The sequence below is a fragment of the Syngnathus floridae genome, chromosome 20, assembly GCF_059516105.1.
Source record: "Syngnathus floridae isolate MCC-2025c chromosome 20, RoL_Sflo_1.0, whole genome shotgun sequence".
NCBI classification, from domain to species: domain Eukaryota; kingdom Metazoa; phylum Chordata; class Actinopteri; order Syngnathiformes; family Syngnathidae; genus Syngnathus; species Syngnathus floridae.
Genome location: NC_142432.1, coordinates 7,329,694 through 7,357,692, shown reverse-complemented (window position 1 = coordinate 7,357,692; position 27,999 = coordinate 7,329,694). Strand labels below are relative to the sequence as shown.

The window sequence follows — 27,999 nt, the reverse complement described above, 5'->3', positions numbered from 1 at the left end:
CAAGTAGAAACCATAGGTTAAAATTTACACATCAGCCCAGCTGTTATTTAATATTTTGGGTAAGTTGGCATGTGGTCAGCTTTGCAGTAATGTGAAGAAAACTGTCAAGGTAACCATTAGAAACAAGATGACACTAGATTGTCCTTTTTTCTAAATACAACAGAATTAGGAATAACACAAAAGGTCCTTGTTGCATTTCATAATCAACAAAAAAATGACAGCAGTTAATTATGTTGAATTTAAATGTTTCTTATAACACGGCGTGAACGTTCATGCTCTATCTTAAGTGTTCTTGGTTTCCTCAGGGTAACGCAGAAAAAAAGCTATTAGAATACTGAGGGTCATTGATTAGATGTTCAAATGGGTCAAATTGACACCCAGCATGTTAACCCCCCCTAGTTACGATAACATTTAAACTGAGAACATTATTGCTTCTCAATTTACATTTTCAAATGGGTCAATTTGACCCGAGCTGTGCGTGATTCACAGATCATCAACGACAGTGCAAATGAGGGGGCGGAGTCAAGAATAAGGGGGGAGTATGGAAGGTGAGTGTTTTTCACTGCTACGAGGCAGCCTCCCATTCGTCGTCAGAGACATCGTCGATGGGCACAGCGCGCGTGTTGCTGGCGCGGATGCTGCTGATGTGTGTGGACGCCAGCAGGGCAGCGATGCCCGTCAGGCTCACGCCGGTGCCGTCCAGGTTCACCTGAGTCAAATGCATGTGCGCCAGGAACTTCACGCCTAAGGGGTAGAGTTGAAAAATGTTATGACGCCTAAGGCGCGTTAGAGAGGATGTGGATGTGCTTACCATTATCTGTGATTCTGGTGCGGCTGAGATTCAACTTCAGCATCTGAGGGCAGTGGATAAGACCTCGCCTCACCACACTGTCGCCCACCTGAGTGCTAGCCAGGCCCAACACCTGCAAAACAACAGTTGGGTTTAAAAAAAATAATAATAAAAAAATAAATAGAAGGATTAAAGGTACAGCAGCAGTACCTGGAGGTGCGGCAGGCAGGTGATGAGCGCCGCCACTCCTCGACTGCTGACTGCCGTCCGGTCCAAGCACAGCTCCTGCAGCTCCAGCAGAGGGCGCAAGTAGGAGAGCCCGGCATCTGTCACTTGTGTGTTACTCAGAGACAGCTTCTTTAATCTGAACACACACACATACAGTAGATGTAATGTTGTCTACCCATACTAACACAGAAATGATGAGGAAAAATTGGGGGACCCTATGGAGCCCAGTGATGAACATGAGACACAATGGGGACATTACGTGACAAAATAAGACATGTGCATGTACCTGGTCATAGTGCAGAGGTGCTGAACTCCCCGGTCTGTGACTTGCATGTAGTCCGTTAGGTCGAGCTCCACCAGCAGCTGCAGCCGCGACAAGAACGCTAGGCCGCCGTCCGTGACCGAGTGGCGTCCTGGGAGGGTAAGGTGAGTCAATGCCAGTCCTGCAAGACAAATTGCACTTGAGCGACCAGATGCCTCATTCTTCGGGCCAGAAGCGGACGCTAGCGCTAACCCGATACAATCTGCAGGGCGTGGTCGCCGTTGGACACGCGCACCCCCCCCAGGCTGAGGGACGAGAGAGACGGGTGGGCGCCCAACTGAGCAAGTGAGGCCTCAGTCACGCCCGTGCCGTCCAGGTTGAGCGTCTGCAGGCCCGGCATCTCGGACAGCGCGGAAACGTCGGACACCTGGAGGGACACGCATTGTAAACAGAACGGCCGGCTGAAAGAAAACCAGCGCTATCTGCTGGTGGCTGTGGTGTACTACCTTGGTCTGCTTGATGCTGAGCATCCGCAGCTGCGGCACACAAGCGGGCAGCACGGCCAGCGTAGTCTCGCCGACCGCTGTCTGGTTGAGGCTGAGCTGCGAGAGGCACGGTGGCGCCGAGCGCAGGTACAGCGTCACGCCCGCATCCGTCACTTTGGTTTGGTCCAGCGACAGGAAGCACAGGCTTTTGAGACCTGACAACATGAAAGCAGTTAATACACGCGGCGTTACGTAACCTCAATCCGATCCGAGTGCGTGTGGAAGGAGTTTGCAACCTGTGATGTACTGCAGACAAGAGTCGGTCAGTTTGCTGCAAGAGGCCAAGTTGAGATACTGCAGTTTAACCAGACTGGACAGAATTGAGAGGCCAGAGTCTGTGGGAGAGACAGGGAGAGTTCAACTTTTTATTTTATTTTCAAATGCCCTCCTGCTTGAAGCAAGGCAGAGTTGTTTGTACCCGTGATGAGCGGCGAGTTGATCAGGCTGAGATGCTTGAGCGTGGTGAAGGCGCGCAGCTGGCGCAGCAGCTCATTGGTGGAGTACGGATAGCAGTTGAGGACAAACTTCTGCAGCGGACAGCCAAAGAATAGCTCCAGGTTGCGCGGACGCAGCACACGCTCCTGGGCCATGTGGTTCAGCAGAAGCTCCACAAGCTCAGGTGTCAGGCCGGCCAGGCTGCTGCTGTACTGCATACTGGGAGCTGGAGCGCATGAACACAGATAAAACATGTGTATACACACGTGCATACACACGCACAGAGGCACAAATTCACAGCACTCACCCGTCATGAGCTGGACGGTGGCGCGCGTGGCCAAGGTACAGAGCGAGGAGACGCTGGGGGTCTTGAAGGACCTTTTGGGGGGAAGTGGCTGTCCCTGCGAGGCGGGGTCTTCGTGACGCGCCGCCCGCTGCAGACGCTCCACGGCGGCTTGCCCAGCGGCTCCGGGCGCCGCTCGCCCCTCGGCGTCGTCCGGCTCGGGCGCCGGCTCATCCTCCGGGGCCTCTCTAAGTCGATTGCCCTGCTCGGGCCACCGGTGTCTGGGCTCCAAGCCACCACGATTCCTGTTCTCCAGGAGGAACGGAAGTCGCGGCAGACCTGGCAAAGCACAAAGACGTGTCATTAAAAATTCCAACGACTCAATCTGATTAAGTCGGCTGCTTCCTAATCTTCTATAAATAGCACAAACATGTTGTGGGTAAAATGCTACATTGTAAAAAGTGCACAGTACCATTAAGCAAATGTGGAGCTTCTCCCTCTTCTTCGTCACCGTCATCTTCCTGTTCAAGTTGGAGTCCAGCAGCTTCGTCGGGATTGCCAGCGACCAACTTTTGGCCTCGCCCTGTGAAATGACCGTATGTTCATGAGCTTATGGACGTTTAGACTGCTAAAATTTTCCCGGGAAGGTGGCAGCATTTTTGCATGCCCCTTATCCCAAATTCTAAATTACGATCCAACTTGCCCCAAAAGTGAGAAGGTCCGTGAAGAGGAGCACCTCCAGAGATCCCTGCGAGACTGGCGGCCTCTTCCCACACGTGATTGGGTAGCGGAGGGGGCATGACAAAATCTGGCCCACCCGCTCTCTCCTGGACTGGGATTGGAGGAGTAGGACACGCCCGCCGGTCAGGTCCGACCGGGGGCGGCTCGGCAGGGCCGGCCGGGTCCTGGGGGGTCTCCGGGGGAGTTGTCTGAATGCAAAGGGCGGCGTTAGGAGTGAGGCCGAGGGAGCGCAGTGAGCAGGCCAGCTCAGCCTCCCCGAAGCGTTTTCGTGGGAACCCCTGGAGGAGAGAGAAGGCGCGGAGGGCGGGATGACGTCCCGTGATGTGCTCCACTACACAGCGAAGCGGCGTGTCGGCCGGAAAGCTTTCGCGCATGGACTCACCGGACGGCAGCCGGATCTGCGGCGAGGCCACAGACGAGACAACATAAATTCGGCATCCCGCATTGATTACCACCAGCAACGCCTTTACCACCTCACCATGAGAATACAGTTGTTATCCACATTAGTCTGAACCTTCCCTCCAAGAGTGTGCCCTTGACTGTCATCGGACGGCGACGCCCCCTCCGCCGCCGCCACGCTAGACTGGCTGCTCTTCTCCTGTAAGCTCCGCCGATCGTCGGCAATACGCTTTAGCACCAACTCTCGCTCCTGGAATGAAGATGAAACAAGTACAAAATGAGTCAGGTGCAACTGTACAGTGCACAGTGTGATTAAAAATAAAGAAATTAATTGATGAACAGAATATTTTCGACACTCAGACTAGCACGGGTCCAACCGATAAGATCCTCGAAATACCTGTTTCTTTTGCCGGCGCTCCGCCCTCGCCTGCTGAGTCACGCGTTGCCTCTGCTGCTCCTCAAAGTCACTTTTGTCCTGTTTGATGCGCGACTCGATGGGAGGCAACTCTCGGGAAGGCGGTGACAACTTCTGCGCTAATGAGCTACTTGCTGTAACAACATGAAAATGAATAACCACAGGTAATGATGACATGTCTCCAAAATTGAGAAATGCCATTTGCTTTCAAGTGTAGTTGAACATCACACCTGGAAAGTCAGAAGCAGACGTGATAGTCGACTCTTTCGGAGGGTTGAAAGCCGCGAATGCCGTTTCCGCCGGCCCCGTCGGCTGCTTGAGCAAACTGTGTCGTGCATGCTGATGACCCTGCAGAAGCCTATTGACAAGGCAATCAAACATCTCTCATTGAATTAAGAGGTGACCATTTTAAAAACTCAAGGAGACACAGTTTATGATATGTGGACATCCTCACCACTCGGCCGCGTCCGTCACGGAAAAATGACCGGCCTGCACAGCAGCCTGGATCTGCTCCTGTGTGAAGCCCATTTCGCCAAGCGTGTGGAATAGCTCCCCAATTGTCTGCAAGACAGTCAAAAAGGAAACTTCACAAAGGAGCTTCTCAAATGTAGAGGTGGCCACCTCTGCCGAATACTGGACTATGATATACTAGACTACTGAATTATTAAATAACAATCATAGTATTAGACTTGGATGTGGTGACCGATTCATGCTCGGAATCTAAAGATGGGTATGGTGAGCCACCAGACCGTGCAATCTATGACGTCAAACCCACTTGGAACTGCTGTCACCTTAATCTGTTGCTCTTAATTTCAATGACAACGTTTTAATCAACTCTGACGTATTTACAAAGCAGTTTTACTTTAAAATCGAACATTTAAAATCAAAATAAAACATAAAATAAGCCTATCAGTCGAGCTAAGAGTGATAGTTTGTGACGCTTGCCTGTCGCAGCCGTTAGCATAACAACTAGCTTAGCCGCCGAGGCTAACTGGCAAGCTAATATGCCCCTCAGCGCGTCCCGCGGGACTTTTACAACACCCAGCAAGTCGTTTGAAGCTTACCAGGGAGCCCGAAGAATTCATGTTCGCCTTTGGGTTTGCAATCAAAACGCTTAAGTGTAATTAAACAGCAACTTTGTAGGACTTCCTGCATCGGCTGCCTCGCTATTTCAAACGCAGCCGTCGACTCGATGCTACCAGGCACGAGACAAACGTCCTGCCCCCTTTTGATTGACAGCAGAACAACAACAAACCAGCCACAAGATTCTTATTGTGCACGAAGTTGTTCATTGTCAACATATCAGTGGCTTTGATGGGAAAACCGGCTTTATGATGTAATGATGCACTTGCTTTGATCGAGTCACTAATCACATGGAAATAAGGAAGATTTGTTTTCCAATAGCGGCACGGTGGGGCATTGGTTAGGGTTAGCATGTCCGCCTCAGAGGGTGCGGCCTCGATTCCACCTCCGAACCTCCCTGTGTGGAGTTTGCATGTTCTCCCCGAGCCTGCCTGGGTTTTCTCCGGACACTCCGGTTTCCTCCCGCATCCAAAAAACATGCATGGTAGGCTGATCGAGCAGTCCAAATTGCCCTAGGTGTGAGTGCAAGTGCGGATGGTTGTTTGTCTCTTTGTGCCCTGCGATTGGCTGGCTGGCAACCAGTTCAGGGTGCCCTCCCTCCCCCTGGGCTCATTCTAGACATTCTAGTGGTACATAATAGAATCACTGCCCAAGTAGTTTGGTTCTGTTGAACTTTTTAGTGCAAATTTCCTACATTTAGGCATGGTGTTCATGTTCAAAACTTACATACGGTTACAGTTACTTGAAATAATGTTCTTGAGATGAACAACACTCTAGCCTTGCATTATGAACGGAAAAACATCCACAAAACGATGCAGATTGACAGCACAGTACTTGAGACCATGTTTATTCAAGGATGGATCATCAGCAAACACCTTCTAGAATCTGCATCTAGTCATCCCTTGGTGATATTTAATAAGGTCTTCTATTTTTAAAATTGAAGGTCGTGGCATCATCATCCTAACGGAACGTGCCCCGCCCCTCTACAGCCTCTTGTCAGACTCACCAAGTTACATTCACGCATGCGCAGAAAATATGGAACTCGGAGACGCCGGCAATAAGTTGCCCGAATCCACCAAAGCACAACCGGAATGGGCAACATTAATTTCAAAATAAACAAAAGTTGGAAAAACATATTTCTATAACTGCCCAGTTTTGTTTGTGTATGTGCCCTGTTAATTTATAACAAAAAATGTATGTATGATATAAAGTTTTAGACCATTTTGAAAAGTAACCACTCAAATATATTTGACGTTGAGCTTTGATTCATTTAACAACTGACCGGAAATAGCTTACATTTTAGCTTGCTGTCTGACACCGGTTGAGAGCAAGTCATCCAGCCAGCCAGAGGCGAGAGTTTGAGGTGAGTGCCACCTGGTATCTCCGTGGAAATAAGTGACAAATTCGGTGACATTTTGGCTTCATCAGACAGTTTTAAAATGACTTAAGGCTGCGGTTGAGTTGGACATCCGTGGTTGTCTGAGGGGAAGTAAGTTGACCCCCTCACATTGCGAGTGGTCCACAGTTGTCTGCCACACACACACACACACACCCTCACACACACACATGTTGAGTGACTTCGCTTTTGTTTCTCGGCTTATTATTAACAAAAGACCTTGCAAATGTGTTCCCACTTGGAATTCTCTTGTGGTTGGGAACAGGTGGATTTAAAGAAAAACAGGAATATCGAATGGTGGAGTAGAGTAAAGTGTCTGTTAAGCTAGCAGGTACCCATTCAAAATATGATTGCTAATGTTAATGCTGTGTTAGCATAAATTTATTATTATTGTAATACATAATGTATTATTAACTTTGATAGTGATACGCAGAATAATTCAAACTCCCTGTTAGTTTTGATTTAAATAAATTGTGTAAAAAATGTCCCTTTAATAACAAGAAAAGTAGAAGCACATTATTCAAAAGGTGAGCAAAGTGGTCACATTTTTAAATGTTCAAAAATTAATTTGACAAAAATAAATTACCTTTGGGCATAATATGTAACAACAAAAGTGCGCTGCTTCCAAGCAAAATTAACCTTTGTCCCTGAAAACGTGAACAAAGTCCTGCATACAGTATATCAAACTGTAGCACTTCAGGTACATGACAGAAAAAAAAGTCAATAGGTTGCAAGGAAGCCACGAAAAGGGAAAGAATATTTTTTTTTAAAAATGTGACCCAACAGAGTGGTTGTTGCAACCTATGTTGAGAACAGGATGACGTCACATGACTACTATCGGGATGTCAGGGTGAGGAAGGATGTGTCTTGCTGACTCATCTGTTTGTAAGTAAACTATCTAGTAGAAGATGAAGTCAAAGAGGAATAAATCAATTTTACTTTTAAGAACGCCAAATTCCGTATTTTCTATTGCCGGACAATCTCGAAGACGTCGTCCTATCTTGGTGATGATTTGTTTTCTCTCGCCTGTTGAATATGCGGGAAGGGAATTGTCACAAGCGTAGTGAACGTCTCCGCATTCCTGCTGGAAATGGCTTGATCATGCAGAAAATGCATGAGAGGGGAGAGAAGGGTGAAAAATGTTTGATAATGCAAAAGCTGTGTTTGTTTTACCTCCCCCTCAGCTGACAGGATTTGGTGTGTAAAGCCTTCCAGAAAATCAACTCCGATTGAGGCCCGTTTACATGTGTGAAGATTGCTGGGTAAATCATTGTGCAATATTGACTGCAATCCTTCAAACGTGCCACATCTGGACCCCCAAGCACTTTGGTACCAGATTCTCCTTCTTAATTTCACTGTGGGATGAGATTGTCGTCCTTTAGCCTAGCGGGAGTCCGTTAGCTTGTGTTTTCTCACGAGCACAAATGCATTTATTACCGCTCGTCTGGTGGCGCTCTGTGAGAACTCGGCCCCGTGCAACCTGAGCAGCTTTCCATCCAAGTTTTGTGGCTGCCGCCCGAGTGCACAAAAGGTCTTATTGTTGACTTTGAGTTCAAAGCAATTGTCTAAACGGGTTTGGAGAGCATGTTGAGCGGTCTTGATTCAAATGATCAATGACTTAAAAAGTTGAAGACCCACAGAAGAAGAATAGGTTTTTTTTTTTTAAGCGATGCTAAAGATTCTGCAACTTGACAGTTTTTTTGCTCATATTTGAAACTGAACTCATTTTGAAGTTCTTGGTAATGGGTTAAAGTTCTTGCGGTCAAAATGCGCTAACTGTTCCAGTCCGCTACTCGGAACTTTCCATTTCACTTGTCCAAAACAATACCCCCTAGTCGTAATCTCGGGTTTAAAAATGATTGAAAGTTTATTGCTTTTTCCTCTGGAGAACAATAAGTTAGTATTTATATTGGCTGTTACGTAATCGGCCAGCTCTCGGTCGCCCCTTAAATCCCTGCGCGCCCTCGGACAGGTGCCGTCTCAGTCCTAGGAGTCTCACGGCGATGCAGCTGTTTGCGGAGCCCTCTGTGCTGATGTGTCGGACCGACCCGAATCCTCAATCGTGTTAGCGCACACGACCGTACTGGCGGAAAGGCTAAAGTCCCGCGGGGCTATTTAGGGCAAAAACACTCCACGCTATCATCGCGCACGAGCGGCACTAAATCCCTTCAGAGATTCGCGGGCCGGGCAGCTGTCGGGTGGCGGCCATCGCAGACTGGTGGAAAAGACGAGGCGTTGGGGGAAATTTTCGTCTCTTCCTTACGAAAAAGTAACCACGCGGGTAGGTGAGTCACCAGAAAAACAACAGTCCTAGTTTTAGCCAACTGGTATAAACTAGAATTGTTCTGAATCGTATTCCTGATTGTCACTTGTTGCTAGGCAGAGTTCATATTTTTGCATTTGAATCACTCTATGACATGAAAAGTGTAAGAGAGACCGTAAAACAGCGCCATCTTGTGGACTTTTACTCTATAGTTAATAGAAAAGTGTTTAACGGCGTGCCAGGGTTAAAGCAATGTTGTTCATCCTCGGCGCCTCCGTTGGGTCACACACCTCTTTTACATAGTTTGGTTTCGGTCCTGGAGGCTATTTTTAGCAACTCGTTGGGATGGAGGAAAACACCAAGCGACATATTTAGCCGTCTGTCATTTTTCCCCGTTCCACGCAGGACGCTCATGTGACTCGTCAGCGAGCCCCGGTCCCTGGGGACAAACAATTCTGTCTTCTCCGGGGTTTGGATATTTTGTCGGCCCAGAGGCTCAAATAAGCCCATGTGGAATGCGCGGCTTGATTATTTTTGCAAAGGGGTCGTAGCGACTTGTTTGGATCACAGGACCTTCTTTGTTCCCCAACACAATTAATCCAGTTGCTTTTGTGACTTTTAGGTGGGATTCTTTGTGTAATGATTTTGTTGTTTTGCTGCGACGTGACAAAATGGATGCTTGGTGGCATCTATTATTTATACTCTTCATGTGTTATATCGTGAACTGCATATGATATCTGGCAGATATTTTGGGGAAGATTGTCAATTAATCAACATATTAATGCTCAATAAATGACTTTCAAAATAAATTGAGACGACATGTAACATTGTTTTACTTTATCAAATTATTCATTTGTGAAGTTCAGTGAGCCATATGTAAACCTTTTTTTGCGCTTTCAAGACATGCTAAAATAACACTTATTAATCATCGGGATGACTGACAGACCACTTTTGAGGCAGCGGTGTGTGTGTGCGTGCGTGACTCAGTGTCCGATAGGGCCTGCAGTCACATGGCTACTTGTCAGCAGGCTCCAGGAGGAAACTTAATCCGGCAGAGTGAGGCGGCCGCTATCAGTGGGCGCACGTCGGTCCGAGTGGTTGGACGCTCGCTTCACATCTAACTTTTTTGTCTTCTCTCTCTCGTGTATGTTTGCCGTTTTGCTGCACTCTGCCCAGAAGCGTCTCTCCCTCCACCTGCCTGCAGAGTTCACGGTTGCACTTCCTACCATGTCTGCGGTGGCTTCTCTGCAGTAAACAAAGCAAGGTACGGAGCTTTACCTTTTATTGATTGCCGCGCCTTTTTAACATGCGCCAATTTGAGTGTGTTGAATATTTTGCGCGGTCATTTTTTAAAAAAATCGGAGTAACATTGTTTTTACAATATGAGTCTTTACAAATGGTTAATGTCACTTAATAGTAGAAAAAAAACAGGACCATAATAAAGTCAACAGGAAAAAGTCAAAAAGAAAAGAAGGAAGGAAATTCACAGCTCCAAGTTTTAGGGAAATCTGAGTGTTCCTTTGATTTGATTGTTGCTTCAAGTCATCCTTGTTGGGTGTAACGGTACAATAACAAAGCATTCAAATATTCAATAATTTCTTCAAAGACTTAATCTTACGAAACGCTTTATTATTTATTCCCTTTGTTATGCACTCTACAAGCTTTGTTTACATGTATGTAAAACAAATAAATAAACAAGTGTTAGTAAGAATATGATTAGCATTTGTTTTGGGGATTTTCAATAACACTTCCAGGCTGTCCTTGTTGGCGTTCTTTTCTTGCCTGTGTTCTGACATCATCTGATAAAACATTAAGGCTACAATGTGCATATCATGAGGGGGCTGCAAAAGGACACGCGGGCTTGAAAAAAAAATCTGCTTGTCATTGTAGCAGGTTTTGTAAGTGCAAGCACGTACGGTGGAAATGCCAAACATGGTGGAAAGGGCGAGCAGTCAGTCCGAGCATCTTCAATGAGCTCAGTAAGATTTCAAATCATTGTTTTCTTTGCCGTTTAACAACAAGGATCAATTTTCATAATCATTAGTATGCATTTCTATTCTGTCCTTTTATTGTCATTTATAAACAGGCTACCTGTGACCTACATTGAAGTGTGTCACATGACCATGACAAACAATCATGTGTTTTTATTTTTTATTTTAAGTAGAAGTAAAAATGACCAATGGAGCTTATGGCATTGCACAAGTGCACACACCCTCGTACGATTCCAGATGTGGCTGTGGTCAGAATTAACCCAACACGTTCAAACTCGTGGTAAATGAGATTCGGGACGTTAAATGCGGTGGATTGTGGGTCACATTAATGGTCTAACGCAGTGGTTATTAACCTTGTTGCAGGTACCGAACCCCACCAGTTTCATATGCGCATTCACCGAACCCCTCGTTAGTGATTTTTTTTTTTTTTTTTTTTAATTCTAGATGTTTTTTAATGAGCCATGCATGAACATCACCTTGTTCAAAGAACAAAACCAACACAATGCATGAACTCACAACAAATTACATACTGGTAACTCAGTATTTACACAATAAATCAGGTTTGTTCGGACCTCCTCAGTGGAGGCTCTGTCGAACCCCTGAGACTGACTGACTCACCGAACCCCGAGGGTTCGATCGAACCCAGGTTAAGAACCACTGGTCTATCGATTTGGAAAAACTTGGCATTTGAACAGGGGGGTGTAGACTTTTTATATCCGCACCATACATGCCTGAGTGGCAGCGGCATCTACTATATCACTCGTATATTGCTCGCCCCAATAGAAGGCTATAGCGGGCACGACCATCAACGGCAGGAATTTATTTGGTGTATTTTTATGCCGCCGCCAGACAGATCAGTCACACATCAATCATAATTCACAACAAGGGGACGAGGAACGCTTCTATTCTTAGTCATTGACGGTTTGATGTTTTCGGACTCTCGCATCAAATTTGACACACCGAAGAGAAGATTGTGATTAACAACTCCGTCCAATATGAATGATTAAAAAATGTGTAAACAACAATAAAGAAAAAGACAAGAGTGCGAGGCGCCAGGACTCTGTTAAGAGGACATGATGAAGCTCTACTGGGAATTGCTTTTTTTTTTTGTCCTCGCTTCCTCTTGCACACTCAGCATTCATCCATTTCTCTTTCGGCAGAGTCAGCTGTTGCATAAGGCGCCTCCTGTTCCGTTTCAGCCGTGCCCCACGCCAAAACACAATCTCCGCCCAGGTGTCGTCCTCAATAGGACAATTATCGTTGTCTTAGCGGTGTTATTATACTTGTTCTCGCGGGTAGGTGGGCTGCTGGTTCCCATAGTCCGGGCTCCACATCCCACCCTTGTGTAACTTTATCCCCGTGCCTCTACCATCCTGGAAGGGGTGTTCGTTTACTGGGAAAATAAAGCATGTATAGCGAGGTGAATGACTTCGTTATCTCCATTAGTGCAAGCGGGCTTACAGGGTGGATGACATTTTTGCAGTCATTTTAGCCTAGGAAAGTCAGCTAGCATAATGCTACCAAGCAACGCAATTAGCCTAGGAAAGTCAGCTAGCATAATGCTAACAAGCGATGCAAATCAAGGCATCGTGTTACTTTGATTTTATTGTATACTTCACAGACCGCAGTCTTCAAAGCAAGCCGTCATTCTCGGCGTGCAATTACAACCCGAGTAGGAATCTCTGTCAACAAGGTCACCGATATGACCCACTGCATGTTTGTGCCAAGGAATCTTCATCATCACTTTCTCGATATTCGCTGCCAGACAGCCCACTTTCAATTGGCGACACATTAGTCCCCCCCCCCCCCCCCCCGTCCCAAAGCGCTATAGATAGCCCTTTACGTACGGTTATAATTGTTGGAAAGGACACAGCCCGCATGCCGAATGTAAAGAAGGTTAGCCGAAAGCACTGCCGCCATCGCTGCTTATTAAAAGTCTCCCTGCACAGTAGCGCACGCTGTTATCAGGCTCTTATCTCGCTAATGGTTAATGACCTTGGATGGCGGCAAAGACGGCCCTCGGGCCCTGGAAATGAGAGCACCCCAAAAAAAAAAAATCTGTGTCTACTGTCCAAGAAAGCTACATGTTGCCCTTTTATTTCAAACAGAAAATGCTGAAGTCCTCATGATGTTTTTTTTGCTGACTGCATTGTTTTGTAGCGCAATGCTTTTATTGCACGGCTGCAGACTGACTGTAATTACGCGCGATTATATGGGACAAAAGGTCACACACACCGCAATGGAGTTTTCAGCGCTGACGTTTTGTTGGCCGGAGTTCAGTTATGGTGATGGAGGCATGGCATGGCAAAAAGACCCCTTCCTGAATCTCTTGTCTGTGTTTCCAGGTTATGCTGCCCAAAAGTTGCCTGAGTCCCAGCGAAAAAGAGAAGGGCTAACCACGTCACAGCGCAACCCCAGCAGCTTTTCCCAAAGAGTGACCACCAAGCAGAGCCATGAGCAACCACGCCGCTCCAAAAAAGATCACGGATAGCGTAAGTCGGCCCGCAAAATCTTTTTCCAGTCACGCCGGCCCAACTAAAACGTGTCCAACTTGACTGCCAAAAGTGAATCCTCCGTCTGTTTCTCTGAAAGGCTTGAAATAATCTTCGGCCAAAGTTAGCGACATTCCTCTGCCACACGGAGACGTCCAACTAAGATCCCTCGACTGAACATAGCGTGCAAGTTTTTAAAGGGGACATTTCGTTCGTCTCTTGCGTATTCCAAGAACGGTAATTTAGGATTATGGCATCCCGGGAATTTTACTGTAAGCATTACTATCTGACCTTTTACCCGGTTTTCTTCACCCCCCCAAGCTCATCTTCTTTTTTTTTTTTTTCCTGGCTCAAGGTTATCAGGAAATAGTTTATTGCGTTAGTGCTCCAGTGAGTAGACGATGACATTCTTGGAGAATGTCTTGACTGTTAGAAATGTAGCAAATACCTGACTGGACAAAAATGATTTCAATACTTCTTCAATGACGCCGGACAGGCCACTGGAGTGTAGTTTAATTTCCTGTAAAAAAAATAAGTGTCATAAAAGCAGCTGATATCGAAACGTTAACCCAGATCGGTGTGTCACACTTACGAGCAGGAAGTGTGGCAGTTGAGAAGCTCACCAAAGATATATTGAGAGAAAAAAAGTTTGTTTGCACTGTGACACTTCCCGCGTCCCCATTGGCTCCTCGCTCAGCTCCAGCTGAGTTAATGATTACATCCGACAATGACTGCCGAGGAGCGTCCCGATGAGCTGTCTGTTGGATATTTAGGGTCGAGCATTGAGTCATATGGTCCTCCTTCTCCTGAAGAGCTGCTGCTGCGGTCATGTGACCAGCACTAACCGGAATGACAAATGTGGTTTGGCCGTATAGAGGATCTCTTCCTTGAGTGGCTTTTTTCTTTTTGCGCTTTTTCGAGGCGATTCTAGTTTTCACCCCTACCAATCACCTCCATGGACTATCTGTACTCATTCAAGGTGAGTTTGGCATTTCAGCGGGATTTCCCACAGGCCAAAAGGAAACAGATCGTTGGAGTCTCAGTCCCTCGTGGCTCGTTCCGCAAAGAGGTCAGGGTTGGGTTACACTTTAATAGCTTTTACTACCGAAATTTGATTGACGGGAAATTGTTGGCGTAGAGGTCTGCTACTCTGGACGGAAATGTGACGATATCTTATGCACACTGTTTGAATGGGAAAATGGTTACCATGGTTTCCAAATCTAATACTTTCCAAAACTATATCCACTCGTCGGTGATGGAGACAAACGTCCGTGGCAATGAATGAGTTAATAACGCCCGTACAACATTCACAGCCACGCGTTAGGATATGACAGTGCTCCCCCCCTTCCCCCCCTCCTTTAAGTGCTGATGGTGTAGGATTTGTAGGAAGTGCACCCATAATCTCTTGCACGGTCTTTATACGCTGCTGTCACCACAGCGTCAGTTTCAGGTGCTTTTTCATCACATGGCGGTATTTCTGCTGACTGCTTCTCGGGAGAGTCGAAACATCACCTTCCCCGTGTTTTTGTTTGCCCCTCGGCTCCCCGGGCTTGTTTTGGCACTTGGTGAGCGCTGGAAAATTGTCTCACCTCCGCGAGAATCCCTCGCACGTCTCTCCCAGCTCCGGGGATTGGCCGTGTGAAAATAAACCGCTGCGAAGGATCTTATGTTGCTTTGTTATATTTCCTGCGGAGGTTTTTAAAGCGATACAGTGATCTAGTCTTAAAATAAAAGATCAACTTTGAATTGCACAAATGTCAGATGTGCGAGTTTAATAAAAAATAAATAAAAAAAAGATCTTCAAAACAGCCTTTTGTTGTTTTCCTATGCGAGATTTGACATCCAGCGGCGGCAGAAAAACAATCCGTTATCACTACGATGTGGACAAACTGTAACGGAACCCGGCACATGCTCACTGTGTACAATTCTTGAGAGGGCCATTGCGTGATTTGAGGCTTCCACTCTGGGAGTGCTCGTCTGCACCACAGCTTCCTCTAGTGGCCATTTAATGAACTTACTTGACCCAAGTTTTCTTTCATGGAAGGCCACATGCTCACGGCCGCATTGTTTGTCCTTTCAGCCCGAGGCGTCGTCTTCACACAGGCCGCCGCAAGTGGACGACGATGACGACGGCGACCTGAACAAGGCGTTGGGGGTCCAGCGCTTCCAGCACATCCTCAAGCCGTCCACATCCGTGCCTGATGAGCAGCACCACAACTATCATGAAGAGGACATCGAATGTGAGCGTCCCTCTCATCTTGGTTTCTTTTAGGAACGGCTGATTTCAAATTGAGCGGAAAAGTCAAGCAGAAGTTTGCTTAGACTGACCCAAACTGCGTCCCGCAGACCACCGCCACTCCTCCCACCACATCCACCGCCCTCTGTCCAAGTTGCCCCAGGACGGGCGTCGCAAGAAAAGCAACAAAAAGCGGCGCAAGGACAAGGACCACAAAAGCGGCCACGCCCCTGGCACCGGCCCCATCGATGAGGGCGAGGACGAGGAGGAGGAAGAGGAGGAAGGGCAGGAGGCCGGCGCCGCCTCTTCTGAGCCAGTGGCTGTTGCGGAGGTAATATCTGACATTTGTTCTGTCGTTTGCATCGTTTCCTGTATTAATATTTTAGTGCAGTCTAAATGATTCATGTAATAATAATAATAATAATAATAATAATAAAGAAAAAAAATTAACAATAACAATAATAAAGAGAAAACATTTAAGTCCGTTTTTTTTTCTTTTTGGTTTTTTTTGTTTTTTTTTTTGTTTTTACGCAATGTTTTGCTTGTGTCCTTCAGTTTTTCTTGTCCGATGACGATCAAGTGGGTGTCCCCGCCCGGGACCTGGACGTGGTCCCGCACTCGGCCGCGGGAGCCGATGCTGACGACGGCACGTCCACCGAGTGAGTGCGGCATTTTCCCTTTTTTATTTCTTTCCATCTTGTTTTTTGTACGTTGCCATGTCTCCGGCATCCAGTGGTCCCGCTGTGCGCGTTGACGCGATGCACCCCAGTAATCCCGTATATCAGCTGTCGCTATAGACGATGCGGCCCGCCTCCGCAGAGGCTGGGCTCCGCGCATGACATTTATACCTCGCCGCGTGACTTTATCAAGTCTCTGGCCCGAGCAAAGCGGAAAGTAGCCGCGTAAGCTTTTTTTTGAGAAATATAACCGATAGAAGCTTTCGTTGGACGGTGAGTTCATTAACATTCATTTGAATTTATAACCTTGATCGCGTAGGCTGTCATTGGAAAGGTTTGCTTCTTTTATCGCATACAGTTTGGGACTATATCTCCACTTTTGGAAGTGAGGGAAATTACATCAAAAAATTAATACAGTATGTACAGTAATCTGTAAAATAATGAATATGATATTATAATATATATATTATGTTATTATATATTATATATAACATAATATAACTAATGTACAAATATTTTAAAATATTAACATACTTTTTTTTTTTATGCCTTTCAGCAAACCCGGGTTGTCAGACGTCCCTGTCCCGCCGCACTCGGACCACCCGCCTCTGGCCCGCGTGTCCTCGACAGGCCGCAGCTACGACCTACAGGATCGTAGGCGAACCGGCAACATGACAGGCGCCGAGCAGGCCAAGTACCAGCGCATCCCCACCGACGAGATCGAGGCCCAGACGCTCGTCTCCGCCGATCTGGACGGCATCAAGAGTGAGTGCGGAGCGGGTTGTTGACGTTTTTGCTCTCAGCGGGATGTCTTATTGGACCGTGCGGTGCCGCGCGGCTCCCTCCCTTTTGTTATGAAATGAGTCCCTCCCGCTGTCAGCTGAGGCCTCTGGATGGCAGCCCGAGCCCGCACGGTGGTTAATTGCCAAAGACGGTCCGACATGGGGTTCACCGCCCCGATTAATTAGCGGAAAAAAGTCGGACAAAGTCACTCCGGCCGGGCGGTGGGGATGTGTGGTCATTATGGGGCTTAGTGACACAAGCTTCACTGTGGTGTCACTCCCCCCCCCACCACCACCACCACAATCATAAATTAGTGGTGGCAAAGTACAAATACTTTATTACTCGACTTGAATAATTTTTCTGATATCTGCACATGAGTATTTATTTTCTGATGACTGAAAATTTAGATCTGTAGTTCGGGCTGGCCAACATATGAAATAATGTACAATAACATACTTTTGAATATTTTGTCAATACTTACATTCTTGTTTTGCTTCTGTACAAGTCGCATTAGCTTAGCAATTAGCACGAGTTCTCAGTCTTTGCCAGTATTCACCACACTTGAGGTGAGGATTAATGATTTTTTTTTTTCCAACCAAATATTTGTGGTTCACCTTGCGCCCAGAGTATCATTACGTTTGCCACATCTGCTGTAAATCATTCTGGGAAAGCAGCTCTGTGCCTGGCTGCTGGTCAACAATCGGAATTATTAGATGGCCAGGACTCCCCTTTTGTTCCACCCCAAGCAAATTAACGCTACTGTGTGCTGATCTGCTCTGATGGCTTCAAGCGGGGGGTTCAGGCGCCGGTCAAGAAATGACCACTTTTTCTTCCAATTGGTGGAAACGCTTGTCGTGTACTCACCTGTGTGAACGGCGAAGGCCCGCCCCCTCCCTTCAAGTTATGGATCTGCCTCTCTTTGGACCCTCTCAGTCCTAAAAGTGCTCGTGAACACCATCACGGGCTAGTTTTAGATGAGTCGGTCAATGCAGAACAAAATCAGAAGCATCACGGTTTGTTACATAGGACCAACCAACCCAGACAAAGGTAAGTTTGAGATTCCATAAGATTCTTTCTGTTCTCCTTTTAATGCCGTGATTCTAAAAGTGTGGGTTCCGTCTAGTGGCACGACGACTTGATGTTAATTTTTTTTTTTAATCCATTTTATCTTATTTCTTCAGTACAGTTAAATTGAACATTAAATCTGAATGTCTTAAATCTGTCACCAGGCCACCGTTTTGAAGATGTCCCCGGCGTGCGCAGACACCTGGTTCGAAAGAGCACCAAAGGCCAGGTGGTGCACACGGGCAAGGACTACAAGGAGACCGCCTCTCGCACCCGCAAGCAAGACCGCACACCACACGAGGTAAGAATGCTAATCGACACAAACATAAAACCTGCCTTCATCTTTTAATTTCATATTTTACCGCTTGTATTGACACACAATACTGGAGCCTACTCAACACTTCCCGTGATCATCTCCATCTCTAGGCTGGATTTTTGGATGGGTGGGTGGCTGATTAATAATGAATGAATGACTTCTTTCCTTCCACACCAGCGAACAAGGGCCGGCTTTGGCAACCGGACACCGGGCGCTCCTGCCGTTATGATTTATTAACACTCACACACACACAAAACCGTCAGGTCGATGCCCGTGTGGGCCTTTCAGTCCTCTGTCCTTTTCCGTCCGGCTCCCCTGCCCCTCAGCCGATGCCGGTGATTCTGTACCGCTCCTTATCTCGGCCCAAAGGCGTCCTGCTGGACGCGGGCGCCCGCGCGGTGGCCTCCACATACAAGAAGGTGAGGCCGGCAAGGTGGCACCCCCTCCCACCTCGTGTGAGCGTGATTTCACAGGCATGTAGCACGGTGCAGACGGCCCGGCGAGCATGGAGTGACTCTTAACATATATTGCATCAATTTGAGGGAACTTGCTTTTGTGAAGAAGAATTCACCTGGTCAGCCATCCGTCACTTAGGTGGACCAGGAAGCAGGAAAACGTAATATTGAGCCCATGTTCTCTTAACATCACATAAATGACAGTGGCAAACTAATGTTTGTGTCACTCACATGCTTTCAAGCAGTCATTCGTGTAGTGTGGAGTGCAAAAAAAATAACTACTAAGTTCAGTTCGGTTGTATTCAACTTTTACATTAATTTACATTATTTTTTTAAAGAATTATTTTATTATTTTATTGTATTATTAATTGGGGGGTAAAAACCTTTTATGTTTCATACGTTTAACAAGCGCTACTTTAAAGAACCAAGCATGGAACCTGTTTTTACACATACTTAAATTCACAAGCACGTTAGTTTTTCCACAGCAGTGACCACGTTGCTCCTCCCCCTTTAGGTGTTTGTAGAGCTGAACGAGCTGACCATGGACAAGAACCAGGAAATGCGGTGGAAGGAGACGGCCCGCTGGATCAAGTTTGAGGAGGACGTGGAGGAGGAGACGGACCGCTGGGGCAAGCCGCACGTGGCCTCTTTGTCCTTTCGCAGTCTGCTGGAACTCCGCAAGACCATCGCGCACGGTAAGACGTTGAAACAAAGTGAAATTAAACCGAGCAGACAACAAAACTCATTATTCCACTGGACTGCATTTGTGTTTGTGCAGGTGCGGTCCTACTGGACCTGGACCAGAAGACCCTGCCTGGCATCGCCCACCAGGTGGTGGAGAAGATGATAATTTCCGACCAGATCAAAGCCGAGGACCGCGCCAACGTCCTGAGGGCCCTGCTGCTCAAGCACAGGTGAGCGCCAATTGCATCAACCTCCAGCCGAGATCATTTCCTCCCACCGGCGGAGCCCCGCAAATTCCTCAAAGATTAAATTTTGTCCAACCGTCTGGAAAAATCCCACCGAGATGCTTTGAAATTCCTTTGGTAAACTGTTTTCTCCGCAGCCATCCAAGCGACGACAAGGAGCACAGCAGCAGCCCCTTCCCCAGGAACATTTCGGCCGGCAGCCTGGGCAGCCTCATGACCCACCACCACGCCGCAAACCACGCCCACCCACCCGAGCCCTCTGTCACTGACCCACTGATGAGCAACACGCGCGCGGCGGGCGACTGCGACGTGCACATTGATGTGGAGAAGAACGACGTGCAGGTACAGTCATTGGCATCAAGCCCATGTCGCAAAAGAAACGGTCAAGAATTGTTTTGTCTGCATGACTGTATTATACTGCCTCCTGGTGGCCAAGGCCAGCACCCCAAAACGACAAAAACTCTCAAGCTGGTCTTCACAGAGGAGAAAGAATACATGTCTGTTACTACTTCTTTAAACTGTCCCGCCTCCACAACAGAGAGAGCCCAGCATGGTTTCAGGCATGCATCGCTCCAAATCCAAGCACGAACTCAAGCTCCTGGAGAAGATTCCAGAAGACGCCGAGGCCACCGTTGTCCTTGTGGGTGAGTCTGCAAGCTCCAAACTCCAAGGGCGGTCAAATCGTCTTGTGAGGTGTCGAGCCATTTGCCGCTGCATTGCAGGCAGCGTGGACTTCCTGGAGCAGCCCACCATGGCGTTCGTGCGACTGCAGGAGGCCGTGGAGCTGGAGTCAGTGCTGGAGGTTCCCGTGCCCGTCCGCTTTCTGTTTGTCCTGCTGGGGCCCGCCACCACCAGCATGGACTATCACCAGATAGGACGCTCTATCTCCACGCTCATGTCCGACAAGGTGCGACGGAGTTTTTGGGCTTCTTCCTTTAAAAGAAAAATCATCATTTCACTGATTTGAATGCGGCTCCAGCAATTCCACGAGGTGGCCTACCTGGCGGATGACCGGCAGGACCTCCTGAATGCCATCAACAGCTTCCTGGACTGCAGCATCGTGCTGCCGCCTTCGGAGATGGGCGGCGAGGAGCTGCTGCGCTCTGTTGCACGATTCCAGCGGGAGATGATGCGCAAGCGGGAGGAGGGAAAGCTGCTGGCTGATGAACCCAAGAGTCTGGAGGAAAAAGGTAGACCTTGATAATGCAGGACCAGCCAGAACTCAACGTAACCTCCCCCCCGTGTTTGCCACCAGAAGCCCTCATCACGCCTTTCAAGAAGTCCGACGACGACCCCTTGAAGCGCACCGGGCGGCCTTTCGGCGGCCTGATACGAGACGTGAGGCGGCGCTACCCAAAATACGCCAGCGACTTCAAAGACGCCCTCAACAGCCAGTGCATGGCCGCCATCATCTTCATCTACTTCGCCGCCCTCTCTCCGGCCATCACCTTCGGAGGCCTGCTGAGTGAGCACCGGCGCAAGTGAATACTTGCCGTCCGTCGTTCTCAGGCGCGAACCAGATGCGCATGTGTTCTCAGGCGAGAAGACGGAGGGTCTGATCGGCGTGTCGGAGCTCATCGTGGCCACTGCCGTGCAGGGCGTCGTCTTCTGCTTGCTTGGAGCACAGCCTCTGCTGGTTGTCGGCTTTTCTGGACCCCTTTTGGTCTTCGAAGAAGCGTTTTACTCCGTAAGTCCAAAATCCTCACCCACCGACCAAAACACTCAACTCAGCGACATCGGTAACGTCCCATTTGTGGTTCCAGTTCTGCAAGTCCAGCAACATGGAGTACCTGACGGGCCGTGTCTGGATCGGCGTGTGGCTGGTAGTTATCGCGCTCACCACGGTGGCCTTTGAGGGCAGCTTCCTGGTGCGCTTCGTCTCGCGCTTCACCCAGGAGATCTTCTCTTTCCTCATTTCGCTCATCTTCATCTGCGAGACCTTCCTGAAGCTCGGCAGGGTAAGTAACAAACAACATAAAATAAAAAAAATCAGGCTTGCCGTTACCTTTGCGCCCATGATGCTAAAGCAAGTGGACTTAATCGCTCCTTACCAACGTTCAGAACTCAGGGCTGAAATGAGCGTGTTGTTCTAACAAGTGAAGCTCAAATCTCCAATGATGGATTGGACTCGAATGTTGATTGGATGGAGGCTTTATTATCCAGGGCTTATGTTTTTTTTTTCCATCTTAATCTCTGCAACTCAAAGCTAATTGAGTGAAAACTATGCTAGGAACAATCACCGGATTTTAACTCATCACAAATTAAATGTGCATCAGGGTCAGGACAAAAAAACTATAACTACATATCTATGTTTACATGTCTATGTAAATAAAATAACAGCTACTGTGGTCACTGGGCAGATTTTCACTCAGCACCCTCTGAGGCGCTGCCCGCTGGACCCACTCCTACCTTTGAATGACACGGCGGGCCGGAACGTATCTGTAGAAGACACCATGGCGATTCCGCTCAGCATCTCCAACGTCACCGATGTTCCCGAGGTGACCAAGATGGCTGCCGGCCCAACGAATGAACCCAATACAGCGCTGCTGTCGCTCGTTCTCATGGCTGGAACGTTCTTCATTGCCTTCTACTTGCGCAAGTTCAAGAACAGTGCCTTCTTCCCCGGAAGGGTGAGAAATAAGTTCTTTGATACATGAAAAATATTATAATAATTATAATTAAAAAAAAAAAAAAGCATTGCATTGTTCTTCCTTTCTCGAGCACGTCTCCTCAGTGTTCCTGTGTTATGTCCTCAGCTACGCAGGCTTATCGGTGATTTTGGGGTGCCCATCGCCATCCTCCTCATGGTGCTCGTGGACAACAGTTTAGAAGACACGTACACGCAAGTAAGACAGGACTCATTCCGAGCGGGTCAGTTCGAGAAGGAGCCTCACAGAGTTTTGGATGTGTGTTTAGAAACTGAATGTTCCGAGCGGTTTCTCCGTGACCAAGCCCGACAAGCGCGGCTGGGTCATCAGCCCGCTGGGTAGCGACGGCGAGTTCCCTGTCTGGATGATGTTTGCGTGCAGCCTGCCCGCTCTGCTCGTGTTCATCCTCATCTTCATGGAGACTCAGATCACTACGTGAGTAGACAAAAAAAACTGGCGGCACCTAAATAGATGTCGAAATAACACACGACAATAAACACCACCAAAACAAACACGTGAACGCCAAATATTTATTTTCTGGTAATTATTAGAGCATCTGATGTTCTTCCCGACAGGCTGATAGTGAGCAAGAAGGAGCGCATGCTGGTGAAAGGCTCCGGCTTCCATCTGGACCTGCTCCTCATTGTGGCGTTGGGTGGCGCCTCAGCGCTGTTTGGTCTGCCGTGGATGGCGGCCGCCACCGTGCGCTCAGTGACGCACGTCAACGCCCTCACCGTCATGAGCAAGGCCGTGGCCCCGGGTGACAAGCCTCGCATCCAGGAGGTCAAGGAGCAGCGCGTCACGGGGCTCCTGGTGTCCGTCATGGTCGGTGGGTGTCGATCAAACCGAACCCGATAGGCGGACCAGCTCTCCCGCTCAGGCGTCTTAACGGGTATCCGGTCCCGTCTCGCTGCAGGCATGTCCATCGTGATCGGGGACCTTCTGCGCAAGATCCCCCTAGCTGTGCTCTTCGGGATTTTCCTCTACATGGGTGTGATGTCGCTAAACGGCATCCAGCTAAGCGAGCGTATGATGCTGCTGCTCATGCCGCCAAAGTACCACCCCGACCACAGCTACGTCCGCAAGGTGGGAACCGCATTCGGGCAACACGCAAATGTGAATCTTTGGGAGGAACTGAATTTGTCTTCTGCTCCAGGTTCGAACGCTGCGCATGCATCTGTTCACCTGCATCCAGATGGTGTGCCTGGGCGTGCTGTGGGCCGTCATGTCCACGCAGGCATCGCTGGCCTTCCCCTTTGTGCTCATCCTCACCGTGCCTGTCAAAATGTTTCTGCTGCCGCGCATCTTCACCTCCCGCGAGATGCTCAGCGTACGTAGCCCCAACACACAATTTGAAATATTCTCTTATTTTGCTCTACTCGACATTTTGCCAAACCGCAATTGTGTTTCCAGCTGGATGCCGACGACGCCGAGCCCACGTTCGACGAGCGCGAGTGCCACGACGAGTACTCCGAGATGCACATGCCCGTGTGAACTGCTGCCTTCGCCCCAGACACTCGTAGCGCCACCCGCTGGGAGGCCAACCTTGGCGCGCCCGGCTTCGTCCTCACCTGTGTCATGTCAACAAGTAGTTTACTTTTTATTTGAAAATTATTATTATTATTAGACTATATTTCAGGGGATTCCAAAATCATGACACATTTAAGCTCGATGGACACGCAATGTGATTTGTTTTAACCCTGAAAGGTTTGCTCTGATTCACATTGAATATGTGACGAACGCAGGGGAAAGTTTCCACTGTGTTTGCACACCGACTTACCCGCTGCCTTACTTACAAGTGCCTTATAAGTAGGAACTACTTAAGTATGTTCTTGGAGGACACCTGGACGCCTCGCTTTTCACTTTACTCAATGTTAGTAGCACTTTTTGTTTTTAAAACAAAGACAACAAATCAAAGAACTGTAACGCAGTGTGATTGTTTTTAATCATCAAATCACCTAACATTATTATTTGTCGTAGTCGGTGGCAACCTGGGAGTTATTTGTTGCGCTTTTCCACGTTTTGCAATGCTCTCAAATGCAACAATTGAGAGAGGGTCACTTGACCTTTACCTGGGCTAAGTTGCAGTGACCAGAAATTATTTTCTGTCTGTATTTTTTCCTAAATGTACTAAAACTCATTGCATGTGACATACACTGTACATTTAAATTAGCGGTAAGGAACACTGAATTACCACTATAACGAAAAGCTAACAGGCTTATCGTAGCGTAACTTGCTTGAGAAGCTGACTACCGAGGTGCAACTGACCAGATGTAAGCTATTGTTATAGCAAAAGAGCGTGCTTGACAAGCTAACAAACGAGCTACTACTCTTAGACTATCGTAGACCGGCAAGCTTGACTACTTGAACTCTATTATCGTAGAACCAGCTAACTTGGGGATCTAATTTGCAAGGAAACAGACAATCTGGCTAAGTAGTTGCCTCTTAAGTTGTCAGATAACTAGTCAAACTAGAGAGCTGTCTGACTAACCTACTCACTAGTTACCTCACCAAGTTGACTAGTCTATGTTGGTGAGTGCTGCTATACTACTTGCATGGTAGTTAGCTTGTCAGGGCACCAGAGGGAGACAAAAACAAACATTTAATTTTTTTTAAATGCCGCTACATCTTTTTTTTTGTCCCTAATCAAATACTTTTACGTTCAAGCACAGAGTGGAATTGTTTTTTGCCCAGGAATATTTAGTAGTGCCAAACAGTCCATCCAACATAACCAACATTCCACCCTTTCTCCGTAACAATTGTAGACAATTGAACAAGTTGAAGGCTCTTGGTTGCTGTTATGTGACATCACCCAAAAAGTGCCTGCAGGAGCATGAAGTGGTGAATTAAAAGAGATAAATATTTAGCTGTTGCATTATAAGCTTCACTGCTTGTTCTTATTCGGGATGAATTCAAACACACTCGTAGTTTTAATGTTTGCTTGTGGTGCCTGTGAATGGTGTGAGTGTATTCTGTGTATGTTTTTGATGATGATAATGGAACACAGATGCCACTACTGAAGCTCTCTTGTACATTTGACGCTTTACTATTGATGGCAAATAAACGTTATTTTCTATTTATTCCTCATGTCACTTTGGTCCATTTATCTTTCTGCCCACATTGTCAGAAATGGGGTTTGTCTAGTCTGCCTGTCAATCAACACCTTTGTGACAGTGATGGGGTCTGTCTATCGTGCACCACTTTGTGGAGCGTTCCAGTTGCATAACTTCAGACTTTTGGGGTGTTAGTTTTGTTTTAAGGGGGCGGGAAAAAGGGCAGGTTGTTCCCGTCACAGAGAAGAGAAAGGGGAGGAGATGGAGATGGAGGAGGAGGAGGGAGGTTGGACCAATCACCACAACACAAACAAACACGGACGACTGACCGAAGATGGCCGCTTTGTTTCTGCTGCTCACTATTGGAGGAAGTTTATTGTGCACCTGCACAGAGGCACAAGAAGCTTACGGAAAACTCGAAGAGACTTTCAAAAAAGGTGTTAACTTGTCGCTGGAGAAGCTCAGCGAGCACGCCAGCATCCAGAACCACTTTCTCTTCTTCAGGAGCGTCACAAAGTCCAACGTGGAGGTACTCTATCGATCTTGTGATAAAACGAGCTTGTAATACCACTTTCTACTACATTGGCTGTTGGGGCGCTAGCGAGTGTTGGTGGTAACAGCAATAAGTCAAGAACAAGCAGAGAAGAATCGAAAGCCTTTTTAAAGCGTTGAAAACACATTGTGTTCTTTTTACTGTCAAAATATCAAAAAGGAATCCATCAATTCTATCATGTGTTAGCGTCAAATCATTTAATAGTCAAACTACACCTCAACTAACTTGTAATACTGCTTGTCTTCCAGGGGGCGCTAATGACGACGTCAACAGCTACCATATAGTATTTTTTTTTAACCAAATAGAAGAATCAAACTACGTTTAGGATTGAAACACAATGCACTTTATATGCTTTATTTACTTTACTTTTTTTTAAATGAACAAATACAGTATCTACTGTATTTGCACCACCACTCCAACACACATTTCTTTTCATTGCATTCTTCCACTCAGGCCGGTTTTGACGTGGTTTTCATCTACCACCACTTCTACCTGAAGGCCACCAGATGCCCCAAAGGAATCACGGATCCGACGGGTTGCAGTTTCAGGAACGACGTTGTGAGTGAAACACCAAAACAAAAATGTGTAACCTGTCAATCTGGGTCACTTGTTCTTACCTGTTTTTTGGGGGGGGCTGGGTTTGCAGCCCATGATCGACTGCGCCATTTGCTACAAAACCTTTCGGGGAGACATCGAGCCGGAGCCCAAACCTTACCTCAATTGTCTCCATAAGCCTTCCGTCACGCCGGTGGGTTACCTAGTGGATTACTCACTGCCAGTTGCACTTACTAAACAGTTTCTTGTTTTTTTTCTTTGTGCATCAGGAGATACGAGTTAATCGAATGGAGCATTGCAATAGGTTGGCATACAGCAACGGAGCCACTAACCTTCTGGCCTCCACCGGAACAAAATAATACCACGGGACTCCACACGAGGGGCTAATGAGCAATGGCTATGAGAAATGAGACGTGAACCAAAGAAAAAGAAAAAAAGGGAAAAAAACAAAATCATGTTTTGATCTGTGCCCGGTGAGTGGCGTCAGGAGCTGATCCAACCCAGAGCAAAAGCATCAAACAGCCTCTAATTATAAGCCGGCGCCCCGGTGGGTCACATCAAATCCACGTTGTGAAACAGGATTTGTGCCATTTGTCGACTCTGAAGCACCGATGACAATCATTACATGTGACATGTTTTAGTTGATTATTTTGAAGAAAAAAAAAGAAGCGCCCGCCTGTTTTTTTTTTTCAATGAAGAAAAATACCAGTCCATATTTTACATTATAAAAACAGAAATGTAAAGAACGAAATCATTTTGTAATATTTTGCTTCTACTCAAGAGACATAATGCTGCTTCTCAACAGTGACAGTTGTTCTTTGCAGATGAATAGGAATATATGCATCTGAGTATTTTTATATCATCTGTCTAACACATATGTTATTCAAACACACTTCCAATACGTTGTTACAAATTGAAAAACGCTAACAGTACTTTGAGGAAATTAGGTTATTTTACTCATACCGTATATTTCCATGTACCTCCATAAATCTGGAAAGCGCTCACCAAGACCTTGTATTCAAGACCTTTGAACCAAGATCAAATCAATACAGTACTTTGTCAAAAGCCATAAAAGGATTTGTTGTGATCAAGCTAACAGACAGACATAGAAGGTTGTTGGCCCCTTTGATTCAACGACCCAAATGTTTTGTATAATGGACCATGAATGCTTCACTCCCTCTGATTGCGTTTCTAAATAGTTTGGAAGCATCTTTATCATACATGCTGGACTCAGATTAGTAATCCAAATGTGTCATAACCGAAGCGTTTGTCTTGCAGCTGCATGTTCTCTGAGCATGTTTTTGTCAAAACTTGCACCGAGCCCCCCTGGGGAGAATGGGGGTGGTGGGTTTCCAGGAAGAGGGAGGGAAAAAAATGTTGGCATGGGAGCCGCTCTGTCGAGTCCA

General features: G+C 47.2%; 3 protein-coding genes across 6 annotated transcripts; 2 read left to right on the top strand and 1 right to left on the bottom strand.

Moving 5' to 3' along the window:
• Window positions 1–17: 17 nt before the first annotated feature.
• LOC148381125 (uncharacterized) lies at window positions 18–5,361 on the bottom strand. The gene is made up of 16 exons (XM_088363619.1): window positions 5,163–5,361; window positions 4,553–4,659; window positions 4,329–4,456; window positions 4,081–4,232; window positions 3,763–3,933; window positions 3,247–3,682; window positions 3,016–3,126; window positions 2,568–2,882; window positions 2,244–2,486; window positions 2,062–2,160; window positions 1,787–1,980; window positions 1,533–1,707; window positions 1,305–1,461; window positions 1,001–1,154; window positions 812–923; window positions 18–744 (listed from the first exon to the last, which is right to left on the bottom strand). The coding sequence occupies exons 1-16, from the start codon at window positions 5,181–5,183 to the stop codon at window positions 566–568; spliced, it is 2,754 nt and encodes a 917-aa protein (XP_088219745.1). The 5' UTR covers window positions 5,184–5,361; the 3' UTR covers window positions 18–565.
• A 129-nt stretch (window positions 5,362–5,490) lies between these two features.
• Window positions 5,491–25,512, top strand: slc4a2b (solute carrier family 4 member 2b). Of its 4 annotated transcripts, none has more exons than XM_088363617.1 (24): window positions 5,491–5,665; window positions 10,017–10,104; window positions 13,177–13,323; window positions 15,404–15,563; window positions 15,670–15,890; window positions 16,115–16,218; window positions 16,793–17,001; window positions 18,249–18,385; window positions 19,370–19,550; window positions 19,634–19,769; window positions 19,922–20,126; window positions 20,323–20,428; window positions 20,507–20,691; window positions 20,764–20,974; window positions 21,040–21,249; window positions 21,323–21,471; window positions 21,548–21,742; window positions 22,145–22,414; window positions 22,541–22,630; window positions 22,701–22,867; window positions 23,008–23,261; window positions 23,349–23,518; window positions 23,589–23,762; window positions 23,846–25,512. In XM_088363617.1, exons 3-24 carry the CDS (start codon window positions 13,285–13,287, stop codon window positions 23,924–23,926), a joined length of 3,654 nt encoding a protein of 1,217 aa, XP_088219743.1. In that variant the 5' UTR covers window positions 5,491–5,665; window positions 10,017–10,104; window positions 13,177–13,284; the 3' UTR covers window positions 23,927–25,512. The 4 variants fall into 4 exon arrangements, with proteins under 4 accessions (XP_088219743.1, XP_088219742.1, XP_088219741.1 ...); XM_088363616.1 differs by lacking the exon at window positions 5,491–5,665 and adding an exon at window positions 6,484–6,544; XM_088363615.1 differs by lacking the exon at window positions 5,491–5,665 and having other exon boundaries at window positions 9,921–10,104.
• Window positions 25,513–25,768: 256 nt separating this feature from the next.
• On the top strand, window positions 25,769–27,399 carry LOC148381123 (uncharacterized). The gene is made up of 4 exons (XM_088363640.1): window positions 25,769–26,014; window positions 26,492–26,596; window positions 26,685–26,786; window positions 26,863–27,399. Exons 1-4 carry the CDS (start codon window positions 25,820–25,822, stop codon window positions 26,950–26,952), a joined length of 492 nt encoding a protein of 163 aa, XP_088219766.1. The 5' UTR covers window positions 25,769–25,819; the 3' UTR covers window positions 26,953–27,399.
• Window positions 27,400–27,999: the final 600 nt, after the last annotated feature.